This window comes from Gekko japonicus, unplaced genomic scaffold (assembly GCF_001447785.1).
Source record: "Gekko japonicus isolate JY-2015 unplaced genomic scaffold, Gekko_japonicus_V1.1 scaffold666, whole genome shotgun sequence".
Lineage (NCBI taxonomy): Eukaryota > Metazoa > Chordata > Lepidosauria > Squamata > Gekkonidae > Gekko > Gekko japonicus.
Window position 1 is genome coordinate 76,860 of NW_015160854.1, and position 21,145 is coordinate 98,004.

General features: G+C 50.8%; 1 protein-coding gene across 1 annotated transcript in view; it reads left to right on the forward strand.

Moving 5' to 3' along the window:
• The window catches only part of STYX (serine/threonine/tyrosine interacting protein), a 46,742-nt gene extending 28,151 nt beyond the window's left edge, over positions 1–18,591 (forward strand). The window contains exons 3-11 of the mRNA XM_015421331.1: positions 1,386–1,439; positions 2,820–2,917; positions 5,332–5,392; positions 8,816–8,852; positions 9,448–9,487; positions 9,583–9,633; positions 12,240–12,312; positions 16,064–16,148; positions 18,248–18,591. Coding sequence (XP_015276817.1) covers positions 1,386–1,439; positions 2,820–2,917; positions 5,332–5,392; positions 8,816–8,852; positions 9,448–9,487; positions 9,583–9,633; positions 12,240–12,312; positions 16,064–16,148; positions 18,248–18,318 — 570 coding nt within the window. The 3' untranslated portion in view covers positions 18,319–18,591. The remainder of the gene's footprint in view (positions 1–1,385; positions 1,440–2,819; positions 2,918–5,331; positions 5,393–8,815; positions 8,853–9,447; positions 9,488–9,582; positions 9,634–12,239; positions 12,313–16,063; positions 16,149–18,247) is intronic.
• Positions 18,592–21,145: the final 2,554 nt, after the last annotated feature.

Consider the following 21,145-nt stretch of genomic DNA (forward strand, 5'->3'; position numbering starts at 1 on the left):
TAGATTTATCCATGGTTCCAGCTCTTTTTTTCTCAGGCAGAGTGTGAACAGTAACCTACTGGGAAATCCATTTTTCATAAAGCTTTGGTTTAAGTTCTGCCCTGATCTTCTGTCAGCTTGGGTGGGAGAGGGGATTTTCCCTCCGTGGCACCACCGATCTTTCAGTGGTGTGTTTCATAGCTAGACTGGTATTTGAGGTCTGAGTTTGGTGTAGTGGTTAAGTGCGCGGACTCTAATCTGGGAGAACCGGTTTTGATTCCCCACTCCTCCACTTGCACCTGGCTGGATGACCTTGGACAAGCCATAATTCTGACACAGCTGTTCTTAGGAAAAGAGCAGTTTCTGTCAGAGCTCTCTCAGCCCCACCTACCTCACAGGGTGTCTGTTGCGGGGAGGGGAAGGGAAAGGAGTTTGTAAGACGCTTTGAGACACCTTCGGGTAGTGAAGGGCGGGGGAAAAATCCAATCTCCTCCTCTTCTCCTCATCCTCCTCCTCCTCCCTGGTGTGGCAGAGGCCTGCCAAGAGGCCATATACTCAGACAGGTACTCCTGACCTCAATTGAACCTCCACATTCCGAGGCAGTCAACCTCTGAAGCCCAGTTCTAGGAGGCAACATTGGGCCTCTGCGCCCTGTTGTTGGACCTCCAGAGGAACCGGTTGGCCACTGTGAGAGAGAGGATCCTAGACTAGTATAAATGCTGCCAAAGTGAGCATGGATCCTGGACTAGATGGACCACTGGTCTGATGCAGCAGCACTCTTCTGATGTTCTTAACCTTCCTAGCACGTTGCTGTTCTTCGTGTTGCTACACCAATGATAACTGTGCCTGTAGTGCAGCAGTAGAGTTGGCTGTGTTGCTCATGCGCTACTGTGTGAACTTATTTGGGGTTTTGGTTTTGGTCACACGTCTTGCAGGGTGAGCACCAGTCCTGAAGCCAAGGATTCCCCCCCCCCCCCCACCATGTAATCCCCAGGGAGAAGTTCTGCCAACTGAGAGCCAGTTTGGTGTCGTGGTGAGAGAATCTGGGAGAACGGGGTTTGATTGCCCACTCCTCCACTTGCGCCTGACTGGATGACCTTGGGCAAGCCGTAGTTCTGATAAGAGGTGTCCTTGAAAAAGAGCAGTTTCTGTCAGAGCTCTCTCAGCCCCGCCTACCTCACAGGGTGTCTGTTGTGGGGAGGGGAAGGGGAAGGAGTTTGTAAGCCGCTCTGAGACACCTTTGGGTAGTGAAGGGCGGGGTATAAATCCAATCTCTTCTTCTCTTCTTCTTAGACTTGAACAGTTAAAGTGCAAGTAATGTCTTTCTTTCTGTAACTGATGGTAAGGTAGACTGAATTTTGTGTATGATTGGATGTTTTGTTTTCTCCCCCTCCCTTCCCTTTTAGGAAATTTTACCTGGGTTGTTCTTAGGCCCGTATTCTTCAGCTATGAAAAGCAAGGTATGCCTGTCTTAAACTTTTTATGTTGTGAATGAACATGAGTCATACAAATAATAGCAGTTATTCCACACAAAGGAATAATGACACACTTTTTGATTTGCCAGTTGTTACTGTATGCATTGCATTGCTTAGTGGTCCCCCCTACTGTTTGAAAGGGAGTTTACTAAAGTCAAATTGAACCAGAACTCAATCAGCATTAAGAACTGATTCACTCCATAATCTTTCCCAATAAGAAATCTATTCCGTCGTGCTGACCTTCAAAAGTTTCAGATGCGTTTCTAAAGCTTCTAAATCAAAGCAAGTTGCCATTAAATTAGGTCACATGTTAATTGAATTACACAGCCACAAAGCACTTGCATGCCCGTGCTGCATCAGCAGAATCTGTGCGATTCCCTTGACTTACTCAGTCTGCAAGCAGACCTCTGAGCAGACGTACAGGAAAACTGCTTTGGGAAGCTGTCTTGAGCCCTGCCCCCAGAGCTATTTGGAAAGGGCCGGACAGTCTCTAGAGATTTCAGTGGGGATCACAACAGCCGTTTTTTGGTGATTCTTTGACACACAGTGACTTGTACAAGATTCTGGGTATTTCCATACAAGCACCGGGGGATGGGATTTGTAAATTCCACCAACACCTGCAAAATCTCCCCACTGTGATCCTCTGAGCCTTGAGCAGATCCTTCTCCTTCACCACCACTCCAGTTTGGTGTCGTGGTTAAGTGTGCGGACTCCAATCTGGGAGAACCGGGTTTGATTTCCCCACTCCTCCCCTTGCGCCTGCTGGATGACCTTGGGCAAGCCATAGTTCTGACAAGAGCTGTCCTTGAAAGGGCAGTCCTCGAAAGAGCTCTCTCAGCCCCGCCTACCTCCCAGGGTGTCTGTTGTGGGAAGGGAAAGGCATTTGTAAGCCGCTCTGAGTCTCTGAGTGAAGGGTGGGGTATATATCCAATCTCCTCTTCTTCTCTCAGCTGCTGCCAATATTGCCCTTTCTGGAGCATGCTCACTCCTCACCGGGTCACTTGAGGGTTTTCTTTTTGATTTACAAAGACATATTTTCCCATATGCCCTGGGGATGGAGTCCCCTGTGTTTATACAGACTTCTGCCTTTTCTGTGGGTTGGTCAGGTCTGGCTGTCTTTGTTGCCCACATAAGGCCAGCTGGCCACATTGCTGTTAGATGCAGTCACGGGTAGATAAGCCAGTCAACCACGCATTGAACCATCTCAGTCCTACTGAACTCTTAAATATAAAGAATGAATTATTTAATTTTTAAGTCCACTAGTTAAATATTGGGAACTCGAAAAGGTGTAACTGTTCTCCTGCCATTATTTTAACAGGCGGGCTTAAAGGGGCATTCATTTCCTTCCAACCTTTTGTCTTGCAGCTACCTATACTTCAGAAACATGGGGTCACCCATGTCATATGCATACGGCAAAATATTGAAGCAAACTTTATTAAACCAAACTTCCAGCAGCTATTTAGGTAAGCATTGCAACCAGTACTACCGTACTCTGAAAATGACGGCCGTGACGCTTTGTTCAAGAAACACTGGCTATGTTATCGAGTCTTTCAGTTGATTGTTCAGGCTGGGACTCTTTCAAAGGTCCATTGAGTCAAAGAAGTTGGCAGGTGTGTTAGGTGGGATCTTTTTGCGCCCCCCCCCTGTGAAAGAGGCTCTTTTGCATTAGGGGGCAGCCCCTTCCACCAAGGTAAAGCCCTGCCAATAGAGGGACAGATGAATGGGATTCAATCCATAGTACGCCAGAAGGTTGGAAGGGCACTTGCAGGAGTTCCTTCATGCTCTTTTATCTGTCTCTTCGTAACTTGCATTGTGATCGACAAAGGAAGAGAACCGTGGTTAAATTAAGACGTGGCACAAGCGGTGTTTGGGTACCGCATATTTGGGCACCCCCGTCAAAACAGGCCTTTTCCCAAGTGAGATTCAGATTTCCAGCCGCTGTGGCTCCAGACAGGCCTCTGTGCTGCTTTCCAGTCCCGCTGCCTTTTCAGGAGCCCTGTTAGGTCCCCGAAGGGAGCCGAAGGGACGAGTGCCACCATTTTGTAACTCCAGGGGACACGAGGGCATGTTTTCGCATCAGCTCAGTCAGAGCAGGCAGGTCTCTGCTCCTCCTCTTAGATGACGAGCCACAATTCCTTCAGAGGGCTTGTGATCACTTGGGTTGCGTTTGCCAGTCAGGGCACAGGTTTATTTCTAGTTACACTACGAGCTTCAGAAGTTCCGTTCCCGTGCTGAAAGAGCCATCCTTCAAAAGGGCGCGCTGCCTTTAACGTGGAGAAAGAGGAGAGTTCCAGGATGTGTCGTAACTTTAGTTCCATTTCATGTTGACATTCTCTGAGTCCTTGTCTACCTTGGGGGGGGGAGAACTTAAGTGGTGGGGAGACCAAAAAGCATTACTTGAAACCAGGGCTTTTTTTCCTGGGGGAACACGCCGGAACAGAGTTCAGGAACCTCTTCAACAATTTTAAAAGTTCACGAGTTTTCAGTATACAGATTGAATGAAAACGTCATTTTCCTCTCGAGAGTTCTGGCACCTCTTTTTCCCCAAAAAAGAAAAAGAAATCAGCCCAGTTTGGAACCATGCCTTCACTTAAGAATAACTTGATTTAATCTTGAGTGGGCAGGCCCGGTGGAGCTTTTGCCCACCAAGGCTTCTGATTGGCCACTGGCGATTTGATTGGCTGTGCAGATTTTTAAAAACGTTGCTTCAGCAGCAGCTGTCACCACGGCACCAAGATCTTCCCTGTGTGACTGAAGGTTAGCTGGGGCAACCCGTTTGTAGTTGGCTCTGCCTCCTGCAGCAGCCAAAGTATGCCGGCTCTACCTCTTGTCTGTAATATATCCAATGAAGACCGCTTTATCAACATCGTTAGTTCTGGAGCCATTGCCCTTTTGGGAAACTGGAGATTGATGCCTCGATTATTAATTGTGTTTAACATTTGGATACGTTGCAAGTCTCTTTTGTTCTGAGGAAGACTATCTGATGAAGATACTGAATCATGCTGTTCATCCAGAAACCCTGTTATAGGGAAATAGTCACCTCTGTGAACCTTCACTGTAAATGAAAACTGTTACTCTTATGATCTTCTTGTGAACAATTACTGGACTTTCCTTTATAGAACTGGCCAGATAGAGACTTTTCTATATCGTTGTTGAATGAGCAATGTGTATAAAAGGTCAAAAGGATTTTGTATATTGTTGAGAAATGATAACAGTACATGATATGAGTTGTAACCAAGTCTTTATTGGATATATTCCAGACAAAGAATTTTAAGTGTAATTGAGATATGGTTTATCCATCTAGTTAAGTGTCAGTTGTCACAGCGTTTTTGTTTCACTTTGCTGATTGGACTACTGTGATTTCCGTTATTATTGATTTAAGAACAGAAGAGAAGCCGATATTGGATCAGGCCAATGGCCCATCCAGTCCGGCACTCTGGGTCACACAGGAGGTCCATCAGTGGGCTCTGTAGGCTCCACCTCTTGTGGCAGCCCTTTTAATGCTGCACCCAACCGCAGAGTGTCAGAATTCCAAAGGTGCCTGCCCACAGGTTCAGCAAGGTTGGGGACCCCTGCAGCATCCCATCGCCCCTTAGATTCCAGACCGGTTTGCCAAGTAAACGTGGCTCGAACTGTGGTGGGACTCAAGGCAGCTGGGAGGGGGAGATTGAAGGAGAAGGTGGCCAGCACCGCAGGGTGCTCCCTCCCAGAGGTTCTCTGGGCTGTAGTCAGACACCACTGCAGCAGCATCCGTCGGGAGTCTGCATTTTAACTTGGCTTCTCCATCTCCGTTTCTGATTATTTCCGAGCTCAATGTTTGCACTCTACAAGATGAGCAATCCTGGCTGTGAATTTAACACGCTTATTTTAATTGTAGGTATTTAGTCTTGGATATTGCAGATAATCCCATTGAAAATATAATAAGATTTTTCCCTATGGTAAGTGTTTATCTTGGCTTGTGAGTTTCATACTTAAAACGGTTCAGGAGCAGCACCGCACTAACTCATGTTAATGCAGCTCAGTGGGTTGTGTGAGAGCAAGAAGGCGTCCCTCCCCCCGAAGCATTTCAGTCGCTTTTCCTTACTCCCATGGTGACACCAGCAGTGACCGTCACTGATGCCCACAAAGCATTTTTTTCTGGGATGATTTGCACGGCTTTTCTTGAAGTGGAAAAGGCCCCTTAATGCATGACCTCCTCTGTAGTTGGTGCAGCTACAGTTTTGTGAATCCTCCCCCTAGTTGGAAGTATTGTTGTTTATCGAGGATGCCCATCCCTGGGAGGTTACTGCCATGTGGTCTTTGTGGCTCACGCCCCACGTGAGCCACAAAGACCACATGGCAGTAACCTCCCAGGGATGGGCATCCTCGATAAACAACAATACTTCCAACTTTTTTGCGCTGGCATTCAGAACCTTCTGAGCTTGGTTTTCGGCACAAAGACCTCCACCACCCCGTTTAAGAATGCAGCCTTGGACCGTGTATGCCCTGAAGGGGAGGAAGCCGCCTACCAGGCAGCGCTACAGGCGGACATGCTGTGCCATGTTTGCTTCCAAATGTGGAGGAGACCCATCTACCTGTCCCCTGCCGCGCCCATCTTGCAGTCTCTTCTCTACTGTCAGTCTCTGGGACCGGAGCAGCCGTCACTCAAGGGCCATCCAGCATCTTTCTCCACTTCTCAGCCTCTGTCTCATCCAAGAATGCGTGCAGACCTTCAGGGTCCTCATTTGGCTATATTTGCCAGCACAGTCCCCGACTTCAGCATGGGACCTGCCTCTTGTCCTGACTCAACTTTTGGTCGGGCCCTACAAACCCGTGGCCACCTGTGATACCAAGCTTCTCTTGTGGAAGACCACTTTTGTGGCGGTGGTCTTGCAAGACCAGGCATCGGTGCCGTCTGCACTCCGCTCCAATCCCCCATCCCTATGGTTTCTTACAGAGAAGGCGATCCTCAGACCTAACATCTCTTCCTAACTAAGGCGGTGCCGGGGTTTCATCTGGACCAAACCCTTGCTCTGCTTGCCTTTAGCTCTGTCGGGCGCAGAGAAGATTCTCCTCTTCTTGGGCGCCAGAAAGGCTATCACAACTGTGCCAAGGAGTTCGTCAAATATCCTGCGCTATGCATCTGCTGTTCTGCGATGGAGAAAGACTAGTGCACATCATCCCAATGTCTGGTTGGATATCCTGGCACAATTTGTCTCTGCCGTGAGTTGGCCAAGGCACCTCTCCTAAGAATCAGTCTATAAGAGCTGTAGCATCAACTTCAGCTGTCAGTAGAGACGTGCGACTACCTGGGTTCGGACAGCAGCATTTATGAAGTGCCGCGTCCCTGGTGCGTGAGCCAGAAGTGGTGCATGGTTTGGGCATGCTATGCTTCACTCCCTCTTCCATTGACGCACCTGTCAGCAGTCCACTCAATAGTGTGATGCACAGAAGCCACATAAAAAGTAAGAACAGGTTGCTTGGCTGTGGCTATCCGTGCATTCACACACCACGTCTACCTTCCCTGCAACGGATTCTTTTAACTTCCTCTACTTGCACATTAAGGAGCTGCGGTGGCTCAAGTGGTTAAGACGCTGAACTGCAGGCTGTGGAAGGTCGGTAGTTCCGCAGTTCGAGACCCGAGTTGCCGCATGATGGAGTGAGCTCCCGTCTCTAGTTCCAGCTGCTGCCAACCTAGCCGTTCGAAAGCAAGAAATTGCAAGTAGATAAATAGGTACCACTTCGGTGGGAAGGTAACAGCGTTCCGTGCGCCTTGGTGTTTAGTCATGCCGGCCACATGACCATGGAAACGTCTTCGGACAGCGCTGGCTCTTTGGCTTTGAAACGGAGATGAGCACCGCAACCCTAGAGTCGGACTCGACTGGCTTTCGAGCAAGGGAACCTTTACCTTTACTTGCACATTGTGGAAGCAACTGAGCAGGACGCTGCCGCTCCTTCCCTTCGGCGCACACGCCGTCTGAGTCTGCATTCCTGAACGGGGAGGTCTTCTTTCCCAACCGCTTCTGAATGCCAGTTTCTGCAGAGGCGCAAAGCCCATCCATGTGATGCCCCGATGACCGTTCAAAGGACAGCCGCCTCCAACAGGTGAGCAGCATAATGTTCCCCTGTGCAAGTGGCATTGCCGTGAAGGGCAGCCGTGCACGAGCACACAGTCTCGGGGCCGCTTATGAAACATAATGCACAGCGCGCTCTCCTTTTAACGCCATTTGTGCGGGAGACCTTCCCGGTGGACTGTGCCTCGTCCTAGAGCCCTGCGAGTGCTGAGGGGGAAGAGTCGACCAGTATGGTGATTGTTGCCTCCCCCAGTAGCCATGCTAATCTTGATCCTAAAAAATACATGGCATCTGTCTGCTGGGGTGGCCAGTGGCTTCAGGGATTGGTTGTTCCCCTCGCCACTGTCCACGGCTCGCATTTTGGAGGGTGATTTCCCCAAACCGGTGGCTTACCTGAATGCATAGCCATCTGCATATTGTGCAGAGGTCCTGGCACACCGGGTGTTTCCAGAGGCACTGGGAAGAGCCACAGGTTTCTCTTCCTCACCTTGCTGCTTCCCAGCTGTGGTGACTGTGTCAATCCTCTCTGGATGAACAAAAAGCAAATGATAGGAACCTCAGTTCTGTAACTGTGGAGACCCGTCACGTTGACACTCTAAAGACAACACACTGATATTAAAAATGACTCCTCTCGGAGGACTCTCCATTCACTTTTTTTGCCTAGAAGGCAATAATGGGGGAGATGATGGATGAGCCTCTCCGTCGGCCCGGAACCGAAGGCGCTTTGGCGGGCCGTTCGAATCCTCCCACTATTCCTATGTGGTGGAACAGAACATGCACAAGCATGTCCAGAGTGCGCTTCTCAGAACAGCTTTCTGTAGGGAAGTGCGGCTGTGCGAAAGCCGATGTTTATGGTGACAAGATAAGTGCAACCGTGCGCTAAAAGGTGACCGGTCCCACCACAGGAAGCATTTTGTCTGCAGACATGGCTGCAGTTGTGCATCCTGGAGCACGGCACCCAGCCACAGAGAGGAGGGAGGTTTATCCACCTCCAGCCTGTGATCATAGACCTCAGTCTGAGCAAGCCTCCATCAGTCTTAAATTGTCCCTGTGGGTGTAAAGCAGGCTGAAAGCTGGCAATATTCGAGGAAGGGCATCTTTCTTAAGTCTGCCACCAGTGATCGCAAACCTCATTTTCCATACCCTTCATATCAACTTTCTTTATGGAGCGCAAGTTCTTTAGGATTCCCTGGTGTTTGTGGTACTTGAAGAGTGCATGACTGTCCGTGGGCACCAATCCTGCTGTACGGATGTACGGATTTCTGAGCCGACTGTAATCGGAATGGAATTTGTGTGTTTTCCCTTTAGACTAAGGAGTTTATTGATGGCAGTTTACAAACTGGAGGTATGTTGCTTTTCTCTTTGCCTGCCTAATTTGTCCTAATGAGATATAAGTGAGTATTGAGACGGTGGCATTGGGGGGTGGGGCATGCTGGTTATAGATAGAAGGCAAAAGGGGTGCTTTCCAAACCAGGTGGCCCTTCTTGTTTGCAGAGCAAACTTTTCTCAATGAAAAGCACGTTCTGAGGGAGAATGGTGGGTGGGGGGAGTCTTTGTATCCCGCTTTCAACGCCCAGGTTACTTAGAGGCTGGGGAATCGACCGCAGCAGAACGTGGAGGCCCAAAGGGAGAGGTTGATCTTTAGAACAGTTGGATTTGCTTCCAGCAGCACCTGAGGGGTCCAACAAGGTTTCGAGGGTGTGCACATTCAAGAGTCCAAAGCTCCCTGGGTCAGACACCAGAGGGTCCCTTGACGTTTTGCTCAGAGGTGCTTTAGATTCTTCTACTGATGCCTTGCAGCAAGTCTTGATTGAGCTCATGTTATGTTGGGAAGCCTCTTGTTGAAGTGTAAATCTAGTCTTTAAAAACAAGCAATTGGTGTTGGGGGGGGGGGCCGGGATTCTAGCCCGCTTGTGTAAAGTAACTATTTCCGTTCTCAGGGAAAGTTCTTGTCCATGGGAACGCAGGGATTTCCAGAAGGTAACGATGGTTTCTCTTTATTTTTAGCATTCCCAGAGTGCAGCCATTATTGGATCCCTGATCTTATTTCTTTTCTTTCCTTTTTCTCTTTCCAGCGCTGCCTTAGTTATCGCATATATTATGGAAACGTTTGGGGTGAAGTACAGGTACGGAACCGTATGATCCTGCTTTTCCCCCCTTGAGCCACTGAGCGTGATGTGGTCCAAATGGGTTTTCCAAGAGATCCACCACCAATGCTCCCTCTAAGCTGTGGAGTCTTGTGAGCAAAGAATCTACTTTGTGAGCTCCCGGCATTCAAGTGGTGAGCGGGCGATTTGGCTCCTGCATATATTAGCTTGCTCTGGAGCCGCATCCTTCCTGAGCGAAGACAAAAATATGTGAGCGGGAGGCTGAAAAATGGTGAGCTCGCTCACACTCGCTCAGTTGAGAGGGAACGCTGCTCACCACCGCCGGGATCATGAGCGAGCTGGATCCAGCCACAATTCCCCCCTCGCCAGAGCCTTTGTGATGAAGGGGGCGGGGCAGCTGCCAGTCCTGCCCGCCCCACGGGGACCTTCCATGGCAGCGCCTCCTTCTGTCTTTGGGGCTGGGGGCCACCAAGGATGGCGGGGGGTGAGGCTCCAGGCCGGCCGTCTCTTTCCCCGTCTCGCAGCTGAGCACTAGCTCACCCCCCTGACTGGCGATGGCTCTCCCGATTCCTTTGCTTCACTGCTGCCTGGGATCCATCCACTGGAGGTGCCCGGGGTGAACCTGGGACCTGAGATGTGGGGAACTTGCGTCCTCCCCCTGAGCTGTGGCCCCTGCCAGGGTGGTAGTATGGGTGCATAAAGAACAGCGCATAATTCTGAATGGTGTCCCCATTCTGGTCTGAGCACTTATTTTATTTTATTTATTTATCATTACATTTATATCCCGCCCTCCCCGCGAACGGGCGCAGGCGGCTTACAAATAAGGGCAGCATGTGCCAGTAAAACAATAAAATCACGCATAAAAACAACCATCATCAACACTAATAAAGTGCTCAAAGATGTTATCAATTTAGTCAAATCAAGATGGTGACCTATAACCATACCCAAAAGGCCGCATCAACGGCATCGACTTATCTCAATACTGCTGTGAGATTTATATACTGGGCCATCCCGTTACCCTGTTGTTACCACAGAGTAGTTGGTGGTGGTGGTGGTAGTGGCGGCTCCTAATTAAAAGCCTGGCGGAAGAGCTCCGTCTTGCAGGCCCTGCGGAACTGTGAAAGGTCCTGCAGGGCCCTGATCTCCTCCGGGAGCTCGTCCCTCCAGGTAGGAGCCGCCACTGAGAAGGCCTTTGCCTAGTCTGGGCCTCCGGTGGCAGCCATTTTCAGGAACCCCCCTCCTCGTCCTTGGCTGACCTCTGCTTCTGCCCTCCCTATCTCAGCTGGCCTCAGTGGCTACCTGGAGCACCTGTGGCTTTGTAAACAGTGCCCACGGGTGGTGGCGGCGAATAGGTCTGTGAGCACATCTAGGGCGAGGCGTCTTTGTGGCTGAAACTCTCATGAAAAGCTGTGTTCCCAGCGGGTCAGGGCTGGGCTCCCGTGGCCTTTATCACCAGGCGGTGGCAGAGACCCAACAAGTGTGCTTTGGGGGGGGTGGGAGGGTTCAGTGTATAATGCAGGCAAGAGTGGGGAGCTGCCAACAGTGCTTTCCCCTCCCAGCGTAAAATGGTGTGTGGGGGGGTGTCCCTGAGCCTGCTCCTGCGGGGAGAGCAGAATGTAAATCGAAAATAATAAATAATAGTAAGGTGGGTTTAGAGGAGAGTCTAGACCTGTTTCCAGTGCCCTGACCGAGGTGAAAAGGCTCCTGGCCGAGAGCTGTGTCTTGATCTAGTGGGGGGCAGTCTGGATTTTCATCTTCAGTGTCTGGACTGAATGCAAGCCGGCTTCTGCCATAGCTTTGTGTCCTCCGCCTCAGATGATGGCTGCAGTGGAGGACATGGCGAATGATACCCCAGCAAAGTCTCCCCAGGCCCGTCAGTTTCCGTAGGCCGGGCACGGCAGATCTGCCCAGTGAGCTGAGCCCCCCCTTCAATGTGGTGTTAGGGGACTGCCAGGCCACCTGGGAGCATCCTCTGTTGTAAAGAAAAGGTGCTCAGGTGACAACTGGCCTCGTGTGAGGCTTCCCGGGAGCCCTTCCGTGCCAGTCTGCACGCCTTGAACCCAGACCAGAGGCCAAAATGGCCCTGGAAAGGGCCACACCCCTGATGGAGGGAGGCCGGACCCCGATGAGTCACCTGGCTCTGCCTGGCTTGGCCGCAGCATGACTCGAACAAACACGAAGCCGCCTTCTACAGAACCCAGGCCCCTTGGTCCAGCAAGGTCAGGACTGTCTACTCAGACCGGCAGTCTCTCTCCGGGCCTCTCAGGCAGAGGTCCTTCACCTCACCTCCTGCCTGTTCCTTTTAGGTGGAGATGCCGGGGATTGAACCTGGGACCTTCTGCCTGCCAAGCAGAGGCTCTGCCACTGAGCCATGGCCCCTCTCACAACTGCCGTGCTGGCTGGGCAGGTGAGGTGGCTCCTGCTGTTTGGGTGGGGCCGGCTTAGGAGAGGTGGCTCCCCCAGGCCATCAGCCCAGCGGGACTTTTCCTGGCGGCTGCAACGCTAAGAAACCCCGATGTACAGAAAACACAGAATTAAAGAAAACGCTGAGCGAGCTTGTAAGGAAGTGAATGCAAATGGGTACGGATTACATATGAAAACGGGTTGTCTTCTTTCTTGCGCAGGGATGCATTCACGTACGTGCAAGAAAGACGGTTCTGTATCAATCCCAATGCTGGATTTGTTCATCAACTTCAGGTAAGCGCCCCCCTGTCCCCCCCCCCAGTTGGTGATATAGATGGTGGTGGTCTGGCCAGTCCTACATTGGTCTGCAACGTGTTGATCTTTGGTAACTCAAACGGAAACATTTATGTGTCACTTGCCTGACTAATTTTTTCCTGACAGTGGCTTGGTCGTTGATAGGGACAGTGCTGAAATCTGGCTTTTTCTGTCAATTTCTGCGGTGGACTTTGTACCCCATCTGCTTGCTAGGCATCGAAGGTTAGTGGCTCACAGCCGAGGGTCCCCAACATTTTGGAAGTAAGACACAGGGAGGGGAAAACAAACGTGACCCAAAACTGGAATCATGAACCACAAGGGTAAGAAAGAAGTCTGATAAAGGGCCAATATTAAAAACCTAGTCGAAACTTATAATATGCAAAAATGCATGTATTTGGTGTAGTGGTTAAGTAAAAAGGTAAAGGTAAAGGTTCCCTTGCTCGAAAGCCAGTTGAATCCGACTCTAGGGTTGCGGTGCTCATCTCCGTTTCAAAGCCGAAGAGCCAGCGCTGTCCGAAAACGTTTCCGTGGTCATGTGGCCGGCATGTCTAAACACCAAGGCGCACAGAACGCTGTTACCTTCCCACCGAAGTGGTACCTATTTATCTACTTGCAATTTCTTGCATTCGAACTGCTAGGTTGGCAGGAGCTGGAACTAGAGACGGGAGCTCACTCCGTCATGCGGCACTTGGGTCTCGAACTGCTGAACTACCGACCTTCCACAGCCTGCAGTTCAGCCTCTTAACCACTTGAGCCACCGCAGCTCCTTATGAGAGCAGAAGCTTCAGTGGTTAAGTAGGCATACTCTAATCTGGGAGAACCGGATTTGATTCCCCACTCCTCCACGTGCACCTGCTGATGTGACCTTGGGTCAGTCACAAGCTCTGGCACAGCTGTCCTTGAAAAAGAGCAGTTTGTGTCAGAGTTCTCTCGGCCCCACCCACCTCACAGGAATGTCTGTTGTGGGGAGGGGAAGGGAAAGGAGTTTGTAAGCCGCTCTGAGACTCCAAGTGAAGGGCGGGGTATAAATCCAATATCTTCTTCCTCTTCTTCTTTATTAGAAAGGCAGTTAAAAACATATAAGGGCCCAACGAAAGCCTCATTGAAAAGTTCAAGTGGCCTCAACACCAGGGCCCAAGACACATGACCTACAATGCTCCCTCTAAGCTGTGCAGTCTTGTGAGCAAAAAATTCTACTTTGTGAGCCACTGGCATTAAAGTTGTGAGCCAGCGATTTAGCTACTGCATAAAGTAGTTTGCTCCGGAGCCATCCTTCCTGAGCGAAGACAAAAATCTGTGAGCTGGAAGCTAAAAAACTGCGAGCGAACTCAGAGGGAACTCTGGACCTGACGCGTGGGAACCCAATAGGGCGGGAACGCGTCAGGTCCTGTGTCTTGGGCCCTGGTATTGAGGCCACTTGAACTTTTTAACGAAGCTTTCCTTGGGCCCTTATATGTTTTTAACTGTCCTTCTGATAAATCCATGTATTTTTATATATTAGTTTCAACTAGGTTTTTAATACTGGCTCTTTCTTACCCCGACATTTTGGAACTGGTGGGCAGCCGTGGCATTTTGAGAGGGCACGGAGAGCGCCACCCCAAGACGGCTGCTGCAGGAGACAGAGCCACATGCGATGCTTCCTGAACAGCTTGGCGGGTCCCACGGGCAGCACCATGTCGGGGAGCCCTGTCTTGCTGCCTCAGGCATTCAGCAGACGCTGAGCAGGAACCGGAGACCACCCATAATCCCCAGGGGTTTGGAGCCCCGAAAAGCACTGAGGGTTGCAGAGGACCCTCAAACAACAGCCGATCAGATTGAACGGGAAGCGATGCAGACCAGCCTGGGCTGTCCTCGTGCACGGAGCCTCCGGAGCCTGGAGGGACCAGTGTTCCCTCTAAGCTGAGGTAGTGTGAGCTAGCTCACAGTTTTTTAGCCTCCAGCTCACACATTTTTGTCTCAGCTCAGGAAGGAGCAAAGTTAATTGATGCAGCAGCCAAATCGCTCGCTCACAGCTTTAATGCCAGTAGCTCACAAAGCAGAATTTTTGCTCGCAAGACTCCACAGCTTAGAGAGAGCATTGGTCTTGACTGCCCAATAGTCAGGGGCTCAGGGATCTGCCAGCCCTTTCCTGTGGCTTCGCATGCAGCTGGCGGTGAGGCAGTAGCCTTCGTCGTCATCCCAGTTGCCCTGTCCTTTTTCGCTGCGATCTCCCTGGGCTGTGCTCGGCCTTCCGCAGATCTGTCAAAGGGGTGTAAACCCTGGCTGCCAGAACAGTGTGAATGCTGCCTGATTCCATTCGGATTAGAAGTCTACCGTTCTCCTTTCATGGGGATTTCCTGACTTACCTCCAAGGGGCGCCAAGGGATCAAGCGGCTCCTTCTGGTCAGGGCATAAAGGAACACTGGATCCCATTGTCCTGCAACGGCTCAGGTGGTTCAGATATGAGGGAGTCCCTAGTCATTTCAAGCCTTGGTTTCACAACTCCGGAAGAGGGGGAGTACTGTGGGCTGCAGCAGGAGGTGGGGGACGTTCTGTCCTAGGCTTGTTGTCACCAGGGCCAGGGCCTTTTCAGTGGTGGCTCCGTGCTGGTGGAACAAGCTCCCGGAAGAGATCAGGACCCTGCGGGATCTTTTACAGTTCCGCAGGGCCTGCAAGTAGTTTGCCAGGCTTTCGACTAGGAGCCGCCCCCGACACCACCGACATCTGTGGTAACGGGCTGGCCCCAGTTTGGAGATCAAGCCATACCTTTGCATGATGCTGGAAGATCATTGAGTCTGAAATCGTGCTTATTACGCCATATAGCACGCCATTTCAATTAACGAAGGGATGATTAGTGCCAGCACTTTGATTATTCGCTTGTTTTAAAATGTCTTAAATGTTTCACGTGGATTTTCTGGTACCTTGTGCCGATTAACGTAAGCCGCCCAGATCCTGTTTGTGGGGAGGGTGGGATATCAATGGAAGTAATCAATAAATGCCAGCAGAGCTGTGCTTGTGGTCCTCTAGAGATCCAGCCCAAAGTGTCTGTCATAATCTGGGCTGTGCCACCAGAGGCCTACTAGGCCCAGGAAGCCTGGCTAGCAGTAGGTGAGGCTGGGCCTACAACTCCCAGAAGCCCCTGGGAGGTTTTGGAGTCAAAATTGACCAATAGGGAAGAAGAGGGCTGGGGAACAAAAGGGCTGGTGCCAGAGCAGAAGCTGTTCTTTCTTCCAAGAAGGCAGAGCCAGAAGGAAGGCTGCTGCAGGGGAGAGACCCTCATCCTGAGGGAAGGGTGAGTAAGGCCACTGCAGATAGTGAGCTAGGGACAGTGTATATTGAGACGCGTTAGGGCATTTGATTTCTTTTCTTTTCACCCACTTACTGTTATTATTCTGCACCTTGTTTGTTTGACCTCCTATACAATAAACCTTTTCCTTGTTTCACTCTGCCTGGTCCTCACGCCTGTTATTCAGCCAAAAGGGAGGTCTGAAGGTCTTGGGAGGGGGCTCTGGGCCTTCTCAAGGGAGCCTGGAACCAGAGTGGTGGCAGCGTCAGGTGACACCCCACCTGAGCCATGACAGTGTCCGTCCCCTCCTCCGTTTAAGAAGAGTGTCGTTCCCGTCTTCCTTGTTTCTTCCTGCCTTGGGTCCCTTTGGCCCCCTCCTCCCTCTTCTTGCGTCTCGGGGGCTGCTTGAGCAAGACACCCCCCCCCGGATGTCTGCAGGGCCAGTCACGCGACTCCCTTTTGCAGGAATACGAAGCCATCTATCTCGCCAAGCTCACCATCCAGATGATGTCCCCTCGGCAGCTGGAACGCTCGCTGTCTGTCACCACAGGTGAGATCTCCCGGCGCAGCTGCACCCTCCCGCCCACCAGAAAGAACATCCTCCTAACCGGGCTGGCCTCTGTGTGTGTGTGTGTGTGTGCGTGCGCCCATGCCTGGAAGTCATGGTGACCACTGGCGACACTCGCAGGGGCACGGAGGACGTTCGGAGAAGTGGCTCGAGAGCCGGCCATTGCCTCACAGCCCTGGTATTCCTTGGAGGTCTCCCATCCAAATACTTGCCAAAGTCGGCCCTGCCTCGTTACTGAGATCTGACGAGATTGGGCTGGCCTGGGCTATCCAGGTCAGGGCTACAGGGTTGGTCTTTTACTCATGCCCAGGGGTCATTTCGTAGAAAAAGAGGTGCAGGAGCTCATTAGCATAACTAATTTGCATATGCCACGCCCCCTGACATCACCGGAAGTGTGTCAGAAGGCAACACCCACCGATCAGGCTCCACTGGACTGTTTTGGATTGCTAGCTATTGGGGTTTTTTGCCAGCTCTGTACTCGCAGAGGAGGGAGAGCTTGTACCTGAACAAAACGTGGTCTTAAAGGTGCCACTGGACTGTTTTGAACCCGGGGGCTGGGGAGAGCTCTGCAGCTTACCTGGCTGCTTCTTGCTCTGACTGAGGGCTGCTGGGAGCAGGGGGTGGGGCTTGTTTCATGTGCCCGCCCCCTGGGCTATTTACTGCCGGAGTTCCGCTCCTGTGCGCTCCTGCAGGAAGTGACCCCTGCTCATGCCGGTTACTTCTGTGGAAGGGGCTGTCCAAACCTCCATTTTGTTTTAAAGAGGAGAGCTTCACCCTCCAGGCTGTGTTGGCAGCAGGATCTTTTCCTAGGCTGTATTCTGTCTTTGCTCGGGTCAAACCAGCTTGAACTGAAGCTTAACCCGGAGAAGGTGCAAATCCCATGAATGGGAAGCGGCCTGTGCTGGGGCGGGTTCCACTCGCTCCCCCTTCAGGTTCAGAATTACAGCTTGGTCACACACTCCTGATCCCATGACTGACATGATGCTCAGGTTGTGTGTGAGGTGGTCGCCAGGAGCTGGTTCTCCACTGGTGCCCTTTTTTGCAGAAGGGTGATGCCTTCGTTATAGCCAGATCAGATGCAAGGACACTGGAAGAAGAGGAGGAGATTGGATTTATACCCCATCCTTCACTCGGAGTCTCAGAGTGGCTTACAGCCTCCTTTCCCTTCCCAGTCACCAGTTCTCTCTCAACTTTCTCAGCCCCACCCGCCTCACAAGGTGCCTCTTGTAAGGAGAGGAAGGAGAAAGGCAATTATAAGCCGCTTCGAGACCACTTAGGGTAGAGAAATGCAGGAGATAAAAACCAGCTGTTCTTTTATTAGAAAAGAGCCAGCGTCCAGTAGCACTTTAAAGATGAACAAAATCTGTGGCAGGGTCTGAGCTTCTGTGAGTCACGGCTCACTTCTTCAGATACCCACCTTGATCTATCTTCTTTTATTATGACAGATTTTGCAGTCGTCTTAAAAAGGACACTATTGATAAAAACACATCTTACTAGCTGTGAATGCACATGAGGGGGATTCATAATCCAAGGAAAAATGAAAACCTTTCTTGCAGACTCTGTTCTGTCCCATGCAAACAAAGAGCCAAGCTAGACGTGAGAGTGGCCTCGTGTCTGCCACGAGGAGGCTGCCACCATTTTTATAGTGATCTCATAATGCCATGAGGGCCGGATCCTGATTAGTCCCACAGCATCATTCACCACCACCACCCCCGCCTTTTCCAGTGCCGAGACAGCAGAGAGGTGCGCGTGGTAATTCGGACTCTTGATAAGGTAGGGGAAACGAGTGCCTTGGGCCACTGTCGCTTTTTAAAATTACTTTAAAAATGGCAGTGACGTCCCTGTATCTGAAGAAGTGAGCAGCGACTCACAAAATCTCATCTCTTGCTATAAATTTTGTGAGTCCTGAAGGTGCTCCTGGACTCTTTCTCTTTTCTACTGCTGCAGACAAACGCACTACTCCTCTCGCCCCTGGGGATGTTTTATCACGTCTGGTTCGTCCCTACGGCCTTTCCCGTTTGTTAAACCTTCTGTCCGTCTTCTCGCCCAGGCTTTCCAACTGAATCTGCCTTTCGTTACAGGAAGTTTGAAACGGACCCATGAAGAGGACGAAGAAGTCGGCAATATGCAAACAGCGGCACAGAATGGTTGATGCTGAGGGGGCCCATGGAATTGTGGGCTGGGGATTTCTGTTCACGGCAGCAGCTAATTTCAGCAGGTTGGACGGACGGACGGATATTTAAGGGGGGGAGGGAAGAGAGAGACACAAAGCCCGACTTCCTGATGCAAACCTGCCCCTCCAGTAGCACACCAGGCAGGATTTTAAGGTATTGGACTCCTGGACTGACTAGATGGCACTGATTGTTTTACTCCTTTTTTTTTTTTTTTACACTTTATAGTTTTACCCTAAACCAAGAACTTTTTGGACTTGCAAAGAGGTATTATTGCAATAATGCACTTTTCATACTTGAAATTTCTTTATTTGTATTGATAAACTTATTACTTTAAACAAAATGCGAGTTTTGGGTGGGGAGGATTTGTTTATAAAGTTATTTGTGTAATTTATAACAAGAGTCTTTAGTAAAAAACAAAAACAAAAAAAACCCCAGCTTCTTAAAATTCACTGTGGTTTGTATGGTGCTTCACCTCCCAAGATTCATTTAAGATTCAGAAAAGTGGGGAAACCAATTTCTGCAAGATCTGGGAACTCGTTTCATAGAATCATGGAACGTTAGAGTTGGATGGGGCCTTGCAGGTCATCTAGTCCAACCCCCTGCCCTCTGCAGGAGCACAGCCGGAAGATAGTCCAGCCTCCACTTGAAAACGTCCAGCGAAGGAGCCTCCTCCACCACCTCCCGAGGCAGTCTCCATGGCCACCATGAGAGTTACGAGTGGGTTCATCGTACCTTGCATTTAGCCATAATACAAAGTTTTGGTTTGCTTTCGAGCTGAGTGGCTGTTTGTTTGGCTCTCTGAAAAGCCGTATGTCTGTCAGAAGATCCACAGGAATTGTCTCAACAGACACGGTAGAAGGAGGTTTCCTTGTTGGAAGGCATTTGTTCAACCAATTAGTCAAAGAAACAATCTGGGAGACTTCACGCAGATCAGGAGTCCGCCACCTTTTTGAGCCTGCAGGAACCTTGGGAATTCTGACTCTGCAGGGTCGGTGCAGCCACAGAATTGGTGCCATAAGACGGCTGCTGCATGAGGTGGAGCCAGCCACAAAATGGGCTGCCGTGGTTTACCTTCGATCACACACCCTTGTATTGTGGCGGTGGGAGCTCCTGCTAAAACAGCATTTTAAAAGACCTGCACAGCCAATCAAATCTCCAGTGGGCCAATCAGAAGCCTTGCTGGGCAAAAGCCCCCCCTGGCCCTGGCCCTCTTTCTGGTAGTGGAGATGCCAGATACGAGCAAAAAGGGAGCTCAGGCTTCCATCTGAAAGGCAGTGCTAGAGAGAAGGACAGAGAGAGGCATCATTTTTCTTGAGCAACACTTGGCCAGCATTGGCTGTTCTGTCACGTGAAAGCATTCATTTTTATTTATATCCTTCCTTTCTCCTTGGAGACCCAAAGTGGCTTAGATTATTGAAGAAGAGTTTGGCTTGATACCCACCCTTCACTTGGAGTCTCAGGGCAGCGGCTTACAGTCTCCTTTCCCTTCCCCTCCCCACAACAGACACCCTGTGGGGTAAGTGGGGCTGAGAGAGCTCTTTTGAGAACTGGCCTTGAGAAAACAGCTCTGAGAGAACTTGTGACTGACCCAAGGTCACACCGACAGCTGAATGTGGAGGCGTGGGGAATCAAACCCGGTTCTCCCAGATTAGAGTCCGCCCTCCTGACCACTACACCAAACTGGCTCTCTCTTCTGTTCCATTTTATTCTCCATACAGCCCTGTGGGGTAAGTTAGGCTGAGAATGTGTGACTAGCCCAAGGTCACCCAGCACGCTTCCATGGCAAGTAGGGATTTGAACCTGGGTTTCCCAGCTCCTAGTCTGACACCCTAAGCCGTGATGCCACACTGGCTCTCATAAAACACGTAGTGGCTGAAAATGAATCTCGGGCTAAAAGCAGCCTGATCGACCCTTAATTAAAAGCTTGGGTACAAAGAGACAGTTTGGTCAGGTTCCTGAACGGGAATAGGATGCCAGGTGATCCTCAGGGAGAAAGGCATTCCACAAGTGAGGGGCCACCAATGAAAAAGCCCTGTCTGCTCACCTTGTGCCTCACCTCTAGAGCCAGTTTGGTGTAGTGGTTAAATGCACGGACTCTAATCTGGGAGAACCGGGTTTGATTCCCCACTCCTCCACTTGCACCTGGCTGGATGACCTTGGGCAAGCCGTAGTTCTGTTGGGGCTGTCCTTGAAAAAGAGCCATTTCTGTCAAGAGCTCTCTCAGCCCCGCCCACATGTTGTGGGGAGGGGAAGGGAAAGGAGTTCGTAAGCTGCTCTGAGACTCCTTTGGGTAGTGAAGGGCGGGGTATAAATCCAATCTCCTCTTCTCTGAAGGCCAAACACTGTAGCTGGTGTGCTCGACAGCAGAGGAGGAGGGAGGCGGTCGTATCCACATTCATTTGAAGCCTTTAGCTGTGATTTGGGGCCCAAGCTGTGCTGCATGTTGGGAAAATGTGAAGGCCGCCTTGTTTCCTTCCTTGCGTCTGCCTTGGTAGGAGGCAGAGGTCTTAGTGAGCGGCTTCTGCTGGGCATATTGTGTCAGGGACCTGCCTCACACCAGAGCTGGACAGACCCTGTGAGTGCAGCCCTGCTTGCGGAGAGGTCGGAGGAGGCACCCAAACAGGGACCCTCCTGCACTGCTGGAAGACATGGCCAAGGGCTTCCACAGAATCCAAGAACTCGTTTCTCCCAAGTCGGGGCAGGTCATAGACGCGAGAAAGAATCCGGCTTTGTCAGCCTCACTGGCAAAGAAGGGCATTTGCAAGGTGGCTGGTGGGGGGGGGGATTCTGAAATGACTGAAGCTG